The 19,062-nt window shown below is 42.6% G+C and overlaps 1 protein-coding gene across 2 annotated transcripts; it reads left to right on the top strand.

Moving 5' to 3' along the window:
- Window positions 1–5,420: 5,420 nt before the first annotated feature.
- CLK4 (CDC like kinase 4) lies at window positions 5,421–15,890 on the top strand. 2 transcript variants are annotated; one of them, XM_058815031.1, is made up of 14 exons: window positions 5,421–5,534; window positions 7,382–7,441; window positions 8,057–8,214; window positions 9,239–9,464; window positions 10,635–10,725; window positions 11,116–11,182; window positions 12,429–12,545; window positions 12,641–12,807; window positions 12,912–13,006; window positions 13,361–13,490; window positions 13,792–13,874; window positions 14,354–14,433; window positions 15,367–15,454; window positions 15,536–15,890. In XM_058815031.1, exons 2-14 carry the CDS (start codon window positions 7,388–7,390, stop codon window positions 15,671–15,673), a joined length of 1,494 nt encoding a protein of 497 aa, XP_058671014.1. In that variant the 5' UTR covers window positions 5,421–5,534; window positions 7,382–7,387; the 3' UTR covers window positions 15,674–15,890. The 2 variants fall into 2 exon arrangements, with proteins under 2 accessions (XP_058671014.1, XP_058671012.1); XM_058815029.1 differs by having other exon boundaries at window positions 5,427–5,527.
- The last annotated feature ends 3,172 nt before the right edge of the window (window positions 15,891–19,062 follow it).

Genomic DNA, 19,062 nt, shown 5'->3' with positions numbered 1-19,062 from the left:
AGTGTCAAATAAGAATAATAATTAAAAAAAAAGGTTTGTCTGTGTGGATTTTTTTTCTTTGGTTTTATACACAGTAAGGATTTCTACAGGATAGGCTGTGAAGAAACTCACATTGCTTTGAAGGAGATGTCCCTGACTCTGCACAACAATTAATGAATATGTGTGTGGGAAGAAACCTGTAGTTTCTGCTCTTTCTCATTTCCACCTTACTGCTTCTCTCTCTATCCTCACACATGAAGTTCAAGCATGTGCACTGCAAGGAAAGGAGACAGATTCACAGTTCCCATAACAAAGTATTTTCCCAAACAGGAATTGTAGAATGGAAACTTCATAATAATAGGAGGAAAAAGCTGAGACTGGGTCTGAGTGTTTTTAGTTTGTTTCTATAAAACTCTGTGGTAAAACTGATGTTTAAATGTATTCTTTTAATATTTGTTTTGCTGATGGTAATACAAATAATAAACTGAGAGGTGCTACTGAAATGAGGGGCCCATTTCAGTAACAATGTAGAGCAAGAGACATCTTGCTCTACATTGCTTAAAATTCTTTTAAATAAAGAAGAAAGAGGCTTAGAGGTGAAACTTGTGTAGACAGAAGTGGTGGAGTTCCCTTGATGTCACATTTGGCACCTGTACCATGATGTTTCTGTGAGTAACTGCTGTTCAGCACAGCTGTCCTGCCTGCTGTCACCAAGGGAGAATGGCTGGATAAGAGTGGTGGCACTGCCTCCAAAGCTGCAGAAGTGGATGTGCAACCTCCTTCCTCAGCAGTGTTCCTACTCACAGCGCTAGAGCTCCTCCTGCCAAAAGGAACTGTTGAGTCATCTGGCTGAATTTCCTGTTAACTGTGGCTTATCCAGCCTTCCCCATGTGAAGCCCCCAATTCTCTATTAGGCTAAAACATTTCAATCCTCAGGAGGCCCAGCTGTGCCACAGAGAGTGAGAGAAGTGCAAGTTTTAACCACCCCTGAGAGCTTTTCAGTTAAAGGGAGTGATCAGCTCAGCTCAGCCTAAGGTAAGCCCAGCTGGTTCCTGTGTCACCAAAGTGAAACCCAGCCTGCCCAGTGCAGGGAACCCTCCCTGCTCAGTGAAACCCAGCCTGCTCAGTGCAGGGAAACCTCCCTGCTCAGTGAAACCCAGCCTGCCCCGTGCAGGGAACCCTCCCTGCTCAGAGACACCCAGCCTGCCCAGTGCAGGGAACCCTCCCTGCTCAGAGAATCCCAGCCTGCCCAGTGCAGGGAACCCTCCCTGCTCAGTGAATCCCAGCCTGCCCAGTGCAGGGAACCCTCCCTGCTCAGTGAATCCCAGCCTGCTCAGTGCAGGGAACCCTCTCTGCTCAGTGAAACCCAGCCTGCTCAGTGCAGGGAACCCTCCCTGCTCAGAGAATCACAGCCTGCCCAGTGCAGGGAACCCTCCCTGCTCAGTGAATCCCAGCCTGCCCAGTGCAGGGAACCCTCCCTGCTCAGTGAAACCCAGCCTGCCCAGTGCAGGGAACCCTCCCTGCTCAGTGAATCCCAGCCTGCCCCGTGCAGGGAACCCTCTCTGCTCGGGGTGAGCTGCCAGGGCTCGGCGTCCCCATTGTCCTCAGCTCACGACACGCTCAGGGCAGCACAGCCTGTTCCAGTCTGCCACCAGCCACAGCTCAGGTATTACCTGGCCACAGCTTCTCCCCACCAGGGAATGAACACAAGTGCCCAGGCTTACACAAAGTTTCTGGGTCACTGCCTTTCTAAGAAAAATTCTAATAACTCCTAAAGATGGAAAATGTGTCCTTAAGCCATAACCATACCTTGTTCTTTTTTTACCTGGCTGAGTATATTTGCATTTTTTCTATTCTACTGAGTAATCTAAAAAAAAGAAATCTATTTTAAAATTTTCCTTTATAAAAATAAACTCTCATGGAATGGAAATGCAACTGTCAGTGGGTTCTCACTTTGCCTTTCTGCTGATCCACACATCCAAGCTCCTATTATCTCTTTGAATTTACATATGCCACAACAATCTGGGACACTGGCTCCCTTGATCAGTAGTTACAGTGATTTGTGAAATGAATAATATATTTTTGCCTGATCTATCTTCGAAATTCTTGTGGTGGTTTTTCTATCCCCATTCAGTTCAGTCCCTTATAAAGAGACAGTATTGTCATTACTCTGTCCCTGAGCTCCCAAGCAAAGACACAGCTACTCCCACAAGTTGGGGCAACCTAAGAAAATCTCTCTGTCAGTGTAAAAAACAAACCATGGAACTGCAGAAATCCATAAACAACTAAAGAAAAAGCACAAATGGTAATCAGCCACCCTCTGACACCAGAGGGAGGAAAAACAAAACAAATACATCTCTAATTAAAAGAAAGCAAGCACAGCACTGGAAGTACTGAAAGTCAGGAATTTTTGGCTCTGCCTCTGAGTTTTTCTGAGGCTTTGGGGAAGGCAGAGACAACCCTTGCTTTACATTTTGTATCCAAACAATGAGAAAACTCAATAAGATCTATGTCTCCTGAAGAGCTGCTGTGAGGATGGATCACCTCCTGTGGCAAGACATTTGAAAGAGGAACCTTACAAAATTGCATTTTGAAGCAAATGGTTTGAATGTATCTTTTCATACACCCACCAATGTGTCCCAGCAGCACAGTAAAATTGAATTGTAATGCACTCTGCTGTACAGAGCAATCTATGACATAGCTGCATTGTGTGTTGCTCACTCCACAAGCTGTGCACACATTTGGCATTGCAAGTCTAATTAAAGAAGTATATCTCTCACATAAACAAAAGTAAATACCATAAGGGCTGACAGCATAAGTGGCTGTAACTGCACTCAGATGAATTTCTTGAGTTTTGTAAAGACTGAATTTCTCTAGTTTGATTCTTCATTGTTCTTCACCTCATCCCTGACTTAAAAATGGCCATTTCTACAGGGACTGTCACTTTGTGCTACCTAGCCTGGTCATGGGCAGCAAATTTCTCCTGACCTTATTCTTCTCTGAGACACCACCTGAACTCCAGCTGACATTCCTCCAGTGCTGTGTCTCCACTGCCACCTCCTGAACAGGAAGGAAAATTAACTTCTTCCAATCCTGCTTTTCTTTTGAATGTCTGCAGAGGTGGTTTTGAAAGTGCTTGGTTCAGCACACAGAGCAGGAGCTGAAACTGCTTTGCAATCTGTCCAGGGAGGCTACATTCTATAAATCCATTGTAAGGCTTTTACTTCAGAGGGAAATTTCTTTATGTATATCTGATATGAAGGTGGTTTAACGTTTATACACTGCTTTTCTTCTTCAAAAAGGTCCAATTATTCACTTCTGATGGGTTTATTCCTCTTTCAACTGTCAGCTGAAAGCCTCTGACTGAAACCAGTAAATTTTTACAGCTCCCATTCATTCTGTTTTCACAATGCACAATAATTATTTCTACCTTTTCTATTCCCAGCTGAAGATCCTTATTCCTAACAGGAGAGAACCAAACTATCCTAGAACCAAAATTTTCCTCCTTCCAAAGGTAGTCAGTTCTGAGAGTCTCTTCTGCATTAATTTCCTTTTTCCCACTAAACGTGATTTCCCAAAATTGTCCCTGAACTGCTGTACTGTGTTAGAGGCCCTGTCATTCATTTATAAGGGGAGAGGAAATTAGCTAAGGTAAAACCCAGTAAAAACTTAGAAGAGGCAGCAAGGCAAGAAAGGCAGATCCTGTCACATGCCATCTTCTCTGCCTGCCAAGAATACCAGCCACAGGTTTGTCATCAGCCTTCCAGCAAGAAACTTTCCATAAAATCCAGATGCTCTTCCTAGACACACCTCTTGGATTAAGAAATTAGAGAAAAATTGTAATTATGTGGTACAGTTGGTTAATATCAGGTACATGGATAGTTTCTGCCTCTTCACAGGTGCTGGTTCACTCTCTGTAAATTTAACTTCATACTTGTTTTTTTTTTCTGCTGCTTGCAGTCTGAGAGAATTCCTCAGACAGTATCAGTGGATGTTAGGTAAATTCTTAATGCTTGGCAGACATTACTAGTTTTTTATAAATAATAACCAATCATTTAGGTGCTAAATGAGAAACAGTGAAGCAATGGCACCAAAGCCATACTTGGCAATAACAGATTTGGTATACAACATGAATTATGAGGTTAAAAGATTTTTAAAAATACAGAGGGCAACAAACAGGTGTCAATGCTCTGTATCTTAGTTTCTCTTCTTAAAAAAAAAGAAAGAAACAAGAAAAAAAACCCAAGAAGAGGAACAGGTTTCCACTCTAGTGCAAACCAGGTTTAAAGGGTTATCTTTCTCTTGTTGGCAAATGAATTTTAATGACAATTTTAAAACCACAAATTCTCTAATTTTAGAACAATTTACTAATGTTATTTGGGACTAACATTAAAAGGACAATGGCACTCCTTAAATTCTAAGTACATTATACCTTAGCTATTCTTGATTTTGCTTCAGCTGCAAAACCTTGATGTATTAGAGGTAACACTAGCTAAAATTATTCTGGGGAAGTGCCAATAAATCCAGGAAGTTTTCAATTTACCCATTCACCTTCAGAGATTGCTATTTTCCCCAGACTGCTATTTTCCTCCAAGTAGGAAAAGAAAAAAAAAAATCCCAAGCAGCCATAAGTAGAATTTTCAGTTGACTGCAAAATTGCTACTTTCCCCCATGGTGAGCTCCTAAATCTGAAGCTTGCATTTCAGTTCGACTTTTCCCTGTTTTGGGGTGTGCTTTTCTTTACTTTGCAACAATCTCTTTGGGTTTATTGAGTTCCGCAGGATGAAGGCAGGAGGGGCTGGTGATGCCGAGTTTCCCGGAGCAGTCCAGCGCTACCCCGCGCTCCCTCAGGCCCGGGACGCGGGGTTTGCCCTGCCCGGCCATGACTCAGCCGGATCCGCCATCCCACACCCCACACTGAGTCACGGCCGAGGGGGCACTGCCGGCCTGCAGGCTCCAGCACATAAAATATTTTACTGCTTTTTTACCCGTTTTACACACAAACGGCTCGCACAGAGGTCTGTGAGCCTGAAGCCAGGCCTAACTGCGGGATCACCAAACTGCTTAAACGCCGCTTTGGGGAGTTTAAGCCGTTTGGGGAGTTCATTAGAAGGAATTAATTGGCGGTTGGGGCTAACTGGTGATTTCTGCACTACTACACGCGTTTGATGAGGAGAGGAGATCTGGAGTTGCCTGTGAACTCGCCCTCCATGCTTGAACTCCTCCATGAGGTTGGCTTACAAAGCCGTGAAGATTTGGGCAAAGATGCCCAGTGTGGGATGGAGCGGCACCACACAACGCGAACACCGCCCCGCTCCCCTCTCAGCTGCCGCCATGGCGGCGGCACCACCTCAGGGGCGGGGCGCGGGGGCGGAGCCGCTCCTGGGTCTCCCGCCCTGCCAGCCCTTACGCCGTGCGTCTGACGTCAGAGCGCACAGACGCCGCGAGAACGAGGGAGAAGGAGGAAGCCGCCTCTCCGCGATCGCAGCCGCCATTTTGTCTGTGCGCGCAGGGCGGACACGGAGCTCGCTCGCATTCTGTTCCAGTTGTAAGTGGTGAGGGCCGCCCTTCTTCGTTCTCTTTTCACCTTCGCTTTTTTCCTCTGTCCTTTCTGTTTCCAGGGTGGGGCGAAGCAGCGGGAAAAACGGAGGGGAGGCAGGGTGGCGGGTGGGGTGGGAGAGCTGCTTGCGTTGTCTCCGCGGCTCGGGGCGCATCAGGCGCTGCTTCAGGAGGGTTGAGGGGGGAGGAGGATTCTCGGCACAGCAGCTCTGCCGGGGTCGGTGCGGAGGGCTGGGGCGGGCGGAGCTGGGCTCTCCCGGCCCGGCCGTGCCTGGCGCCCGCCCAGGTGGCGGCGGGGCCCGGCCCTTCCTCCCCCGCCGGCCCCGGGGACCTCCGGGGAAAGGCGGCCTGGAAACGGGCTCGGTGCCCTGGCTTGGGGTGGCGGGTGTCCCCTCCAGGATCTGCACTATCGGACTTTGGCCATCCCGAAGGAATTAAGTCTTTGACCTCTTCCGCCTGCCAAGATTTTGAGGAGAGGCATTTGGAAAGTGCTGTGTAGGCAGCTTACCTTACGGCGGGGCTTTCGTGGCCCTCGTGTGCATGGGTCTGTTCTAGAGGGGAATGGCTCCTGCCTGAGCAGCCGTATGGCAAAATGTGGGAGTGAAAACTGCCTGCGATATGGATTAGTTCCACATGCTACAGAATGCATATGTTCGTGGCAGCTGTCAGTATTACATAAGTGAAGTTCTTCGGCGCATAAAATCAGAGCACCGTAGTTAAAAAATTTTAAGGTGGCTTCTAGCGTAAAATGGACTCAGACCGATTCTGGCAATTTCCTCCTCATTTAAATTTACTTAGCTCCTTTAGGGACAAAATTTGTAATTTTTGTTTTAATTTCATTAAAGCTATGTGCATTTGATTGTAGTTAAGCAGCGGTTAATCTTCAAGCATTTTCTCCAGCTTCCCGTGTCAAATATCCATCCCTGCCCCAAGCCCTGCTCTGCAGGACGATTTAATGGTGATTTTATTTGGATGTTAATTACAGAGCTTTAGTGCAGCCTGCCGTCCTCCAAGTAGGTGAAAAATATTCTCAAGCAACCAAAAGTAGAATTTTCAGTTCACCTGTAACTGAGTATATCTGTTCAGAGCTCTGCACCTCAAGAGTAACTGCAACCTGAGTGTGCTTCAGAACCTGAGTTATGTAAGATGAAAATACAGGAAAATAGCTTTGGAGCTGTGCAAGAACAGGGGAAATTAAAACACGTGAATGAAACACCAAGTCGGTTTAAATTTTTCAGGTGGTTTTGTTAGTCATTTGCTACAGTAGTATTTTTTGGTTTTTTTAGAATCTCACAGGTGAGTAAGATTTTTGTGAATCATGCCTCACCCAAAATGTGTACAAGGCACTTATTTTGTACAGTTTGTTAATATGTTTTTGATTTTTAAAACATTGTTGCAGATGTCTGTCGTTTTATGAGGTTTTTTTTTAATTACCAGTCTCTAACTGATCTTCTGAAAATATCAAAAAAGCTCTTTTTTTTCAGAATAGGCCTGTTATTTGCATGTTCTGGGAGTTTCCTACTTAATGCCTTCTGTTTGTATAGAGACATTGTTCTCTGTAAATTTACACAGATTTGCACAATTTACACATGGTTTACAGTCATGATTTTTCTACTCGATTGCTGTCATTGTCTCTAAACTGCTGTTCTCACTGTCACTGCTTACTGCTGAAACTTTTTATTATCTTGTATGAATTCATTCTTTGAACTATACCTGAATAGATATAGAAGGTTATTCTTACTTTCAAAAAACTCCTGCTGCAGATGAATAAAAAAATAACAGTTTTGTTACATTCTTTAATTCTACAGCCGTGTTTTACTTTGCCTTTTTTTTTTTTTTCCAGTTGTGCATGTACCTGTTTGAACAAAGAATTCCTGCACCTAACATCCAGCAAGAGAAGCTGGTGGGTTTTGTCTTTGGCACATCAGCTGAACTGTAGCACACCCACAGTCCTGCATGCTGATAGGGTGCACAAGTTGTGACTTGGCTCCAGGTGCTCCAAAGTTGTGTTAATCCATCACAGTTCACAGTGGTGGATGCTAAAAGTGACTGTGTCCTGGTGTTGTGTAAATAGCTTAGTGAGAGAAGTTTTTGAACTGATTGTGTATTCTTGATTTTCTGTAGTAACTTTACAATTCAGTAGGAAGACCTAAATCCAGGTTTTCTTGTTAGAGGATGTTTGGAGAGGAAGGTTTCTTCCAACAGGAGGCTCTTTAAGGATACTATTGTGCTTAGTCACTTGAGAGTTTATTTCAAACAGGCTTTAATGACATGTTTGAAGCTATTAAATGAGGATGAGTTGGCCTATTTAGTCTTGATTTGTGTTTCATAACAGCATTAGTGTTGGGAGTTAGGGAGCTGGGTCTGCTCGCCAAACCCAAATAATGGGGGGAGGGAGCTGAGGACAAATGGCCCTTTTTAGTTCTGTCATACTTGATCAAACCACCATTGTTAACTTGTACCTACGTGGGTGTTTGTTGATTTTTAAAATGATTATTATTGTTATTGTATTTTGCAGTGGGAGATGAGGCATTCAAAGCAGTCCCATTGTCCTGAGTGGGACGACAGGAGGAGCTGGGATCAGAGGAAGCACAGCAGCAGCCGCAAGCGCAGGAAGAGGTCCCACAGCAGTGGCCAGGAGAGCAAGCACTATAAACCCAGTCGGGTTTCAGAAAGGTATAACACTCTGAACTGAGTAGTGCAAATGTTTCTTACCATGTCTAAATGTGTTTTCAGGGTAGGAATGAATGCCCAGAGTTGTCAGTTCCTTTTGGTTTGGCTCACTTAAGCCTGATAGGTAGTTGTTAACACAGCACCTGAACCATTAAATAGATATTGTTGGATAAAATCAAGTAAATGTCACTAGTTTGTCTCAGTGATGTCAGTTAAATATTGGTATTGAATACAATCAGTATTAAATTTCAAGTGAAAAGGATGTCTTTTAATTTAATGTGAACAAAAGGAGGAGAAGGTTTGTTTAATCATTTAATACAGTGGTAAGTATGAATCTCTCTTACTAATTTGCAAGTGATTTGTGTTTTCTCCCACACTGCTTTCACTGGAAAGATGTATTTTCTGTTTTGTCTTGGGTTTTTTTTTTTCCTTGAAAAGATCCAATGTAATTCTTTTAAAAGCTCATACCCATGCTTATTAAAATGCTGGAAGGAGTAGGTGTACAGCAATCAGGGAACTCTGTGCCTCAGCAGCTTTCTTAATTGTCTGTTTTCTGTGCAAAAAATCCTTGTTCCAGATCCTCTGAGGTTTTAATGTTGGTTGCAAAGCACTTAGAACAGTGCTGCTTCTCTCAGTCTCCAGGTTTTATTTAAACCTGGAGCTTTGAAAGCATAAAAGGGATGATTTCTGTATTGAAGGTGGTTTGTCATGTGACTTAAGGTTGTAATGAAGTTGCTCAGTATATTTTAGGAAGTGTTTCTCCTTTTTAAGTCTGAGTTTCTTACTATGCAAACTGTGGTCAGATCATACATTGTTCATGTGGATGGCTGCCATGTATTTGAGACTGACAGTGTTGTTAAATTCCCAATAAAGTAACATCAAAAGCTCCACTATTTTTGGGGAGGGAGTCAGTTAAAAAAGATTTATGCTGTAAAGACAGATACTGTGTAACTCAGCTCAGGTCACTTATCTTGTTGGAACCTCAAGTTTTTGAAGTGGAGAACATTCACTTAAAATATATTTTCAGTCATTATTTGGACGATAGAGCCATAAATGAAAGAGACCATCATGACCGGAGATATGTTGAGGAATACAGAAATGACTTCTGTGAAGTGTATGACCACAGGCATTATCACAGAGACTATGAAAAGAGTCACCATCATCACTATAGCAAATCCTCTGGTCGGAGCAGGAAAAGTAGTCATAAAAGGAAGCATAAGAGACATCATTGCTCCAGTCACCAATCGCATTCGGTATGAGTAATTTTTAACTTTATTATTCATGAATTAGTGGTAATAGACTTCTTAAATGAGTGCTAGAGCTGCAATTCCTGATCCACGGTACTTTTAAGAAATACATTATTAAAAAAGGATTTGTATTTATTTCAGTCTGTTTGTGGAGCATGCGAATATGTTGTAGTTGAGATTCTTGGATCGTTGTTGGGAGGGGGGTGGGACCATCAGTAGTAGCTGTACACTGGGAATGTAGGTGGTTGGTAGTCACAATCACTGGGGTTGATCTGAAAAATGTTACCTTGAAATTGAAGACAGGCAGCTGTCCTCTTTTAAAGTACAGTTGTCACTTAGCTTTGCAGCATAGTGAACTCTTTTTTCAGGTAGATTCTGAGATGCTATCCACCCTATTGCTAAAAATAATTGAGATTACGTGCCTTTTTAACATGAATTGAAAGTATGAATGTGCATGTCTGGTAAATGGATGTGAACAATTTTACACCTAATTCCAGAAAGCTTTGATAAGCCCTGTGCCCAGCTAATGGCACCTAATGTCTTAGGGGATGGGATAAGTTTGCTGCTTGCCTTCTTTGAAGGTGCTCTCAGAATTTCTCATGATTGCCATGATGCCCACTGATGCATCTGCAGTTCCAGGTGTTTTATACCACTTTTCTGCAGTAGAACTGCAAGCTGTATTAAATTATATACTGCAAATTAAGGACTTCAGAGTAATTTTTCTCCCCTCTCTAAACATGGGGGAAGTTAAATTGTTTACATGAGTGGATGTTTTAGGAATAGAAACATTTCACCTGACTGAATGCTTAGGTATGTACATAAATACTGGTTTCTGCTATTTGCTAGCAAAGAATTAGAAATAGCAGTGTTGCAGTCTTAATCTGTCTTCAATTAAGCCACTGTTTGAGAGACAAAATTGTGTTGTTTTTTTTTTCTGTTGCTTGTATCACTTTAAGTATTTATCTGAAAATCTGTTCCTTGCCATGTTTTTCTTCTGTAACATAAACTGTGCCCTGTGAATTTCTGGGGACTGAATTTGAAATTGCTCCTGCCAACTGTTCGTGGCCTGGTGTGTAACTGAATGCCTGAATATCTCCCCGCTGAATGAATTGCGTATTCTGCCCTGAATTCACTCTGATATATTGATTGGCTGGACGATCTTGGTGCCGTTCCCAGAAGAGTCACCGAAGGAAAAGATCCAGGAGTGTAGAGGATGATGAGGAGGGTCACCTGATCTGTGAAAGTGGAGACGTTCTAAGAGCAAGATGTATAGAACATTTTTCAACACTTTTAAAAAACTTTTCAGAAAAAAATCTGTTTAGAATAGTATGTCAGAGGAGGGGGGCTAAAGAAATCTCATTGCTCTTTTTGTTCTGTTTTTTTTTGTGCTTTTTTGTTTTTTTGCATATCTTCTTTTCTGTAGAATTTAAATACTGTGTTCAAAAAGTTCCAATTAGTAAATGAACTTGAGATTAGAACAAGAGATAGTTTTTTTTGGCTAACTGTTTTCATGACTCCTGTCCAATAAAATAATGCATTCTGATGCTGAAATTTAAAGTAATTATGCTTTTGTAATGGCACATTTTAAAATCTACATTAATATGTTCATTCTCCTTCAAGTAGTTGTATAATTCTAACTTATGTTTGTTCTTTTTAGATGAAATTGTTGCGACTTTAGGAGAAGGAGCTTTTGGAAAAGTAGTGGAGTGCATAGATCATGATATGTAAGTGTTGGGTTATTTTATCAGTGGATCTCATGATAAAAGATACTTAGATCAGAAATTAAAGCTCGAGGGTGTTTTATTTAAGAGAAGATTGCAGCCCAAATGCCCTTTTTAATGATTGAGAACTCTATTTTGTTTCATTTTTTCTGTTTCAATTAAGTACTGCTGCTGTAACTGGAGAATGGGAGAGCAGCTGAGGAGTGCAGAACTAGTTTGGGAGACTTATAAAGGTGACATACTGAGAAAGTAGTTCTGGCTCTTACTGGAAGCAGTTTCTGGAAAGCAGTTGCTTGGAATTGCTTGAGCTCTAAATTGCTATCCTCAGTTTTCATAATCAAAATTATCCTTTAAAGTTTTTTTGACTCAACAGTAACCTAGTATGGAGTACTTTTTAAATTAAATTATTGCCTCCATGTAAGGGGCATGTCTGGTGAAGGAGAAGAAACTTAACTGTATTTCCATTAATTCTGTATGTTCTAGCAGTTGTTAGAACTCAGACTATTTTAAATGTATGTTTTATATCATCAGTTTTATGACATAGTTTTAATACTTTTTTCTCAACCTTTGGTTTGTTTGTTCTGTCATTTCATAACTGAAGTCTGTTCTGGAGTTTGAGGTCATGTTGTGAGGGCAGAGAGTGTTCTGGAGTTAGAATTGAAAGAGCTCTGCAGAGACAAAAGTTGTCTAAGAGTGAATGGGACAGAAGGAGCTGTGTCTGTGTTCCATTCAAGTAACAGCCCTACAGTCTGAATGCATGCAGGCATTCAGTGCAGGGCAGTTTTCACTGGTATAAACTGCTCATAATCCAAACTTCAGAATTACTCAATTCCCCTGATTCCATAAGAACACTGGAAAAGAGCCAGCACAAGTTGAGCAAGTTGCAGGAAAAAAAAGCCATCCAATTTTTGTAGTATTTTTGTTCAAATGAAAACTTTGTTAATTTTTTAATCATTCTGCTGGCAGATTCCTAATGTTTATTCTTCAGATGAGATGATAACACTGAGAAGTCATTAATAAAACATGTACTATAAGTATTTGAGAAAGAAAAGATCAGGATTACTTTTTTTTTTATAAAACCTGTTCTGGTTGAGTGCAGCATGCTTAAATCAAATTCCCCTAATCCAGCTCATAATTCTCCATGACCTTTAATCTTCCTGTGTTCCTTTTATTAAAATCAAGCTGCTTTGGGGTTGTGGGTATTTAACAATAATCGATTCAGCTTGCTATGCTTTACTTTCTTTCCAAGGAGAGGAATGCATGTAGCAGTTAAAATAGTGAAAAATGTTGGTCGGTACCGGGAGGCAGCCCGTTCAGAAATACAGGTGTTGGAACACTTGAACAACATGGATCCAAGCAGCAATTTGTAAGTATGAAATTTGAGTAGTCAGCATACCAAGGGTTTGAGGAAGGTGATTTATTTAATAGATTTTCATTTGTTTTCTTTTTTTCTCTTTTAAGCCGCTGTGTCCAGATGCTGGAGTGGTTTGATCACCATGGCCATGTCTGTATTGTTTTTGAGCTACTGGGGCTCAGTACTTATGACTTTATTAAGGAAAACAGCTTTCTGCCATTTCATATTAATGACATCAGAAACATGGCCTATCAGATTTGCCAGTCTATAAACTGTAAGTAAATTTCAATACTCCTTTCAAACATATGGGTGTGTTTTGGTTTCTCCTTGAATTTAATGTGTAAATTATGGAATACTGTTCTCTTTTTTTTCTTGTAGTTCTACACCATAATAAACTAACTCACACAGATTTAAAGCCTGAAAATATCTTGTTTGTGGAGTCTGATTACATAGTGAAGTACAATGCCAAAATGGTAAGTTTGTTCTTTGTTTCACCCAATTTGAGTTGCACTACCTCTGTCGTCCTTGAAACTTCTCTTAAAAAAAGAAATAACAAGTGACTGAAGTTAACTTAAGGTTAAAAAAAAGAGGAAAAGAATTCTTGTTACTGTGAATGGTCTTTGCTCAGCTGTTTTGGGTATTGAGATTAAATCACTTTGTTACCCACTCTTCTTTCTTGGAGCATTGAGCTGCACAGGAATTAAAGTATTTGGAGGAAGTGTTTTGTTACACATTCTATGCTGGCTGGTACTTTGAGGATAATGTGATAATGCCTTTTGCCTAAGCATGCTTTTGAAAAATATTAACAGCACTTTGGTTTCTTGCAGAAACGAGATGAGCGCACTTTAAAAAACACCGACATCAAAGTTGTTGATTTTGGAAGTGCGACTTTTGATGATGAGCATCACAGCACATTGGTGTCTACAAGACATTATAGAGCTCCTGAGGTTATTTTAGGTCAGTAAAAACTCTTGAACCTTCTGAAAGTTGATTGCAGTTCATTCAGATGTCTTTACTTTATAAACTGGAGTAGTTGTCCATGGTTCTGGTAATCAGTCGCCTCTCAGGTGGTGGGGGTAAAATTACTGAGAGTAAACAGTAAAAGAAATAGTCTAAAACCAGAAACGAGCAGCAGGTTTGAGGAGGGCATGGGGAGTGAGTTGGACATCAGTAAATGTGTGGAAATGGACATGTGCTTTGTAGGTTACACGTTTTGAGAATATACTAAAAAGTAAAACAAACTTTGCCTTTTTTGCAGCACTGGGATGGTCTCAGCCGTGTGATGTGTGGAGTATTGGTTGTATTCTGATTGAGTATTACCTGGGATTTACAGTGTTTCAGGTGTGTATGTAAGCTTAAATAGAACGTGTTTGTTACAGTCTACTGATTTTAATCTTTTAATGACATGCACTTAACTGTGTAGAAGGCAGAACCCCGTGGGCTTTTAAGGATTATATAGGTGAGATTGGAAAACCAGCATCCATACAGGAAAATGTTACATCTTGGGTATCTCCTTCAGAGTATCTAAGATGATCTTTCCTGGCATTTTGAGTGAAGAAGACTGTCATGTTACTGTTGGAATTAAGAGTAAAGAAAACACTTGTACAGTACTTGGTTTATGAACCTTTGTTCAAGGGTCATCCTCACTGTGGAAAGTGTTATATAATCTACATTGCATAATCTGCTTTTAATAATTGAAAGTGGCAAAGTTTAAAGATATTGTGACAGTGCTCTGGCAAAAACTCATTTGCAGTTTGTTGTTACTAAGTGGCTCAGAGGAGAAAAATGTGCTAAGTGCTTTCATTGCTTTTTCCACACAGACTCATGATAGTAAAGAACACCTGGCAATGATGGAAAGAATACTGGGGCCTCTGCCCACTCACATGATCAAGAAATCCAGGTATGTTCATTGTACAAGTGCTAAGTTGCCTGATATTTTTTTCTTACAAGAGAAATTGCGAAGTTGCCGTTGTAAGCTGTGAGTTCTTGCAGATCAACAGAGATGCATAGGCAACCTTAATTATTTGACAGTAGTCCTCTTTTCTCATTTTGGTATGAATTGTCAGCCTCTTGAACTATAACTTGGGTATGGATGTTTCTAACTCTTTAAAGCTAAGTTTGGCATGGTCACCACAACAGTATTAGACATAAATTTTTTCTTTAAACTCTCAGAATGAAGAACATGTTGTTGTCACAATAATTATTGCGAGGAAGAAGAGGGTCCTTGCTTGCTCATATAGCTGTCATTCTCTTTTACTGCCCCTCCACATCCCTCAGACATGTGCTTCAGTGATCTTTCTCTCTTCCTCAGAGATAACTCCTTGTAGCAGGAGTTTCTCACTTCCAGGGCAAAGAGAAGGAGCCAGCACAGGGTTCTCCCCTGACCCCACTATGTCCAAAGTTTAGAGGTCCTGGGATTTGATGGTTCATTTTCTTTCTTACATAAGCTGTCCTCTTGCCAGCTCATGTAGATAATTCTGTAACTCATGTTAGAGTAGAATTCCAATAATTCTGGGTTGGATAATGTATGTGTTTGTTACGATTATAGTGCAGTTGATTATAGTGCATTTTGAAAACCAGGAAACAGCTTGGAAAGCAGCACTTGCAATAGATTCAAGTAATTTAAAAAATAGTTACTGTGTTCTAATTATTGTGGCAGCAGTAATAAAAACCCAGCAGATCTCTGTGAGTAAATGCACACTATAAAAAATGTTAGCTCCCAGATGCAGAGATACATGCAGGAGCACTTAATGGTGTTTTAAAGCTTCTTGGAAAAGCATCTGCTTGCTGTGTGCAGTGACACCAACTTGCTGTTACTCCCCTTGTCCTGCAGAAAACATTATTTTCACCATGACCAGTTGGACTGGGACGAGCACAGCTCTGCAGGCCGGTACGTCAGGAGACGCTGTAAGCCTCTGAAGGTAGGAGCAGCATTTTTATTGCTCTGCTAGACTGCAGTTGGGAAAGCTCTCTCTAAAATACCTCCTGCTTTTTTCTTTCAGGAATTCATGCATTGCCAAGACACAGATCATCAAAGTCTGTTTGACCTTGTTCGCAGAATGCTGGAATATGACCCAGCCAAAAGAATTACTCTTGATGAAGCCTTGCAGCATCCTTTTTTTGATCCATTAAATAAATAAATTCAAAGATCTTCTATGCTTCTTCAAGGAGATTTCCTAGACTGTGTCAGTCAGTCAGCAGAGGTTGCATGAAACTTTTGTAAGCTTTAAATTATTTTGTACAGTTAAGTCTGTAAATAATTACATATGTTTTGTATAACTGTTATGTTTACCTTGTTGAGCAGTTGTAGTCTTATGAGTATCAAAGTGAAAAATAAAAGTAATTTTCATTTTTGAAGGCCTGCACCTCTCCTTTTACAGATGATGCTAGTGCGCCCTCTGACCGTAGGTGAGGAGTCTGAGCTAGCTGAAAGAGTTCTGGAAACATTCCCTAAAACTTCCTTTTGTTAGTCTTGAAGGAAAGATCCACCTAGTTATTCTGTATGTAACAGTTCAACGGCATGTTGAAACATGCTTGGAAACAGTGTATATCCTAAGTAGGTGGCTTTTGTGGGTCACTTTTTTCCCAGATTTTCTGTTACATGGTGTGCCAGCTAATTATCTCTTGGAAACTTGTCTGATGCCTTCAGTTTCAAGTATTCATGGCTAATCCTTTTAGTTAAGATCTGTAAAGTAACATTTCCTATTTTCAATATTGTTCCTAGTCATTAAAGATGAACATCTTCATAAGTTTTTAGACTGTATATTGAGGCTGTACAGGATGGAGGTGGCCGGGTTCTCAGTTGTGGTTCCTGAACTCTGGTACTGAGTTGAGAAGAAAATGGTGCAGCTTTCCAAGAGCCATTAATATACTCTGGTAGTTTTGCGATTTCCACATCTATAAGATGATGCTTTTTACTCCGACTCCCTTAATCCATTTGACACTCTGTGGGTGGCTTGCTGAGTAGTAGGAAGGGAGCCTTCTATGGAAAAGTTCATTCTGACTGTAATAAGCAAGTTTTGGCTATTTATTTTAATCTTGACTTTACTGCACAAGCCTTTCTTCAAAGGGAGGAAGCTAAATTGTTTTGGCTCCACAGGAGCCCAACTCCAGGTTTTGTGCTTGCTGAGTTAGCCCTAATACACAGTAAGGTTTTCAACTGATGTCGAGGAAGCTTCATTTGCAAGAGGCTCCAGACGTGCATATCTGAGCTGGGAGTAGAATAGAGCTAGGCCAGGCTTTGAAAGCTTATCTTCTGTTACTAGTGCCACCTCCTGGGCTTGATTACAGCTCATCACAGCCACCTCCTTTCCTTGGATGTTGGTGTTGATGACATTGTTTCTGCTTGGCATGACAGAAAATGTAACAATCTGTGCCATGCAGGTCAGCTCGGTAGGGCTGAGCAGGACGAGAGTAAATTCCTTCTCTTCTTCCCACAGCACTTTCCGTCCCACAGCCACAGAGGCAAAGCAAGGACTTGGCTGAGTGTATCAGCTGAGCAATGCAAATCAAAGGCAGATGGGGGAGAAAAGTTTATATGCTGCTATAACAATAAAACTGTAACCATAAAGCAGTTCTATGGAAATTAGGGAAAGATGGTGTGCTCTTGCTTACAGAGTGCTTCTAGCTGTTGATGTAGGTACTGAAATTTGTTGTGCTTGGTAAAGGAGATACAGCTTAGCTCTATCATAAAGCCATCTTTAAATTGACTTTTCTTCTTCCAGTAAATTTAAAAGCACTGTCAGGATTAATGTGACACCTGCAGCAAGGTGCCAAGGGCTTTTGTAGACCTTGCAGCATGTACACAAGTGTTACTTTGCAGGCACACACACGAGCCAAGGCCCCTGGGCTCCCCAGGGAAGCTGTGTGGGGCTCTGGGCAGCACCCTGGGGCAGGGTCTGGTGCTGCAGGGCTGCCCTCGGTGCTTCTGTCTTTAGTAGGGGATGGATTTTTATATGCACATACCACCACACCCCTTTGTCATCTTCATACTTGAAGTTGGCAATCTTTGCATGTTTGGATCAGCTATAGCTGTTAAATAAATAGAAGAGCATTCCCATCTATTTCTGCACTTCAGATTTCTAGGTATTGTACCTTCAAAATATGTTCTGTGACTGGGTCAGCCAGGCAGACCAGACTAACAGTGTGCATTTCCATAGTGCACTAAACAAAGAGGACAAGAAAGAATAAAATTTTAAGTGGACAGCCCAGGCTTCATCACCGAAGTGCAGAGTGTGGAATCTAGGGCCCCAGAAGCTGAGGGAAGAGTTGAGCTCAGGCCTAAACTGCATGGGAAAGGAGTGGATTCCTGGGGCAGGAGCTCATCTGCTGCAGGAGTGATCAGCCCTGCCTGTTCCTTCAGCGGCTGTCAGGGCTGCCTTGAGGGCTCAGCTCACACAGGACAAGATGCTTTGCACCCGAGCATCTCCCCAAAATGATGGCACTGTGTGTGTTCTACTGCTCTCATGGAGTTTGTAAGGAAAGTCTTAGCACGCTCATACAAAGGAGAGAGGGGAAAAGGAGGTAAGAAAGAGGGTCTCACAGAAACACGGAGTTTTCCTTTATCTTCAGGACCTGTAAGAAAGCAGGAACTGGTTGTCAGCGCATGCTATGGATTTACGTGCTTTAACAGCTTTGGAAATAGCTGCAAGAAGCCTGTATCCTTCTGTGTGTGTGTTTTATTAACAAACTTAATTAGAATCTGACGTTGGTAATGTTACTGACGTTGTAGCATTTCCTAACTCTGTCCTAGGCTTCAATTATCTATTCTAGAATTAAGAATTACTCCTCGAAGGGCCGATGCCTGTGTCCAGAGGGTACACTGGAGCTTTTATACCATGTGCTTAGAATATGGGCAAGCATTAAGTTGCAGAAGGATGTTTTATAGGTGGGTTGTGATGCTCTGTGTAAGAGTAAGGAGGAGCGATGACAATGTGGATGCTCGGAGCTTATGTGTGAGAAGTTTTCTCTAGTTAAAAGCATGGAACACTCCGCTGAGATAACAGTGAGTTACAGTGCATAGTGTGTTCCTCTAGAGCAGATCGCGTTGCAGACGGGCTGTAGGGCAGAAGGCACAGAGCTCCCGGCCGGGTGACACCTCTCGCCAGTCGCACGCTCCAGGGCAGCCGGGGCCGGGCGCAGCCGCCGCCCGCCCGCTCTCCCGGCGGGGAGAACCCGCTGGAGGGCGCCCGGCCCGCGCCCGCCGCCCCCGCCGCGGGCAGCGCCGCTACCGGCCCCGGAGCGGGGAGCGGAGCGGAGCGGGGCCGGCCCGCCGGCAGCCTGCGCTCCGGAGCGGCTCTCGCAGCGCCCCGCCCGGGCAGCGCGGCCGGGACCCCGAGGGGCGCGAGGATGGGGCCGGGGGGAGCGGTCCCCGCGGGGGGCCGGGCAGCGGGGGTGGGATCTGCTCCGCGTAATCCCCCACGGGGGGCGGCGGGCCGCGCTCGGAGCATCCCCCCTTCCCCAGCGCGGGGGGAGGCGGCGGGGGAGCCGCCACCCCCCGCTTCCTCCGTTTAAGACCCGGGCTGGCAGG

This window comes from Ammospiza caudacuta, chromosome 16 (genome assembly GCF_027887145.1).
Source record: "Ammospiza caudacuta isolate bAmmCau1 chromosome 16, bAmmCau1.pri, whole genome shotgun sequence".
Taxonomy (NCBI): Eukaryota; Metazoa; Chordata; class Aves; order Passeriformes; family Passerellidae; genus Ammospiza; species Ammospiza caudacuta.
This window is presented reverse-complemented; position numbering and strand designations above follow the sequence as displayed.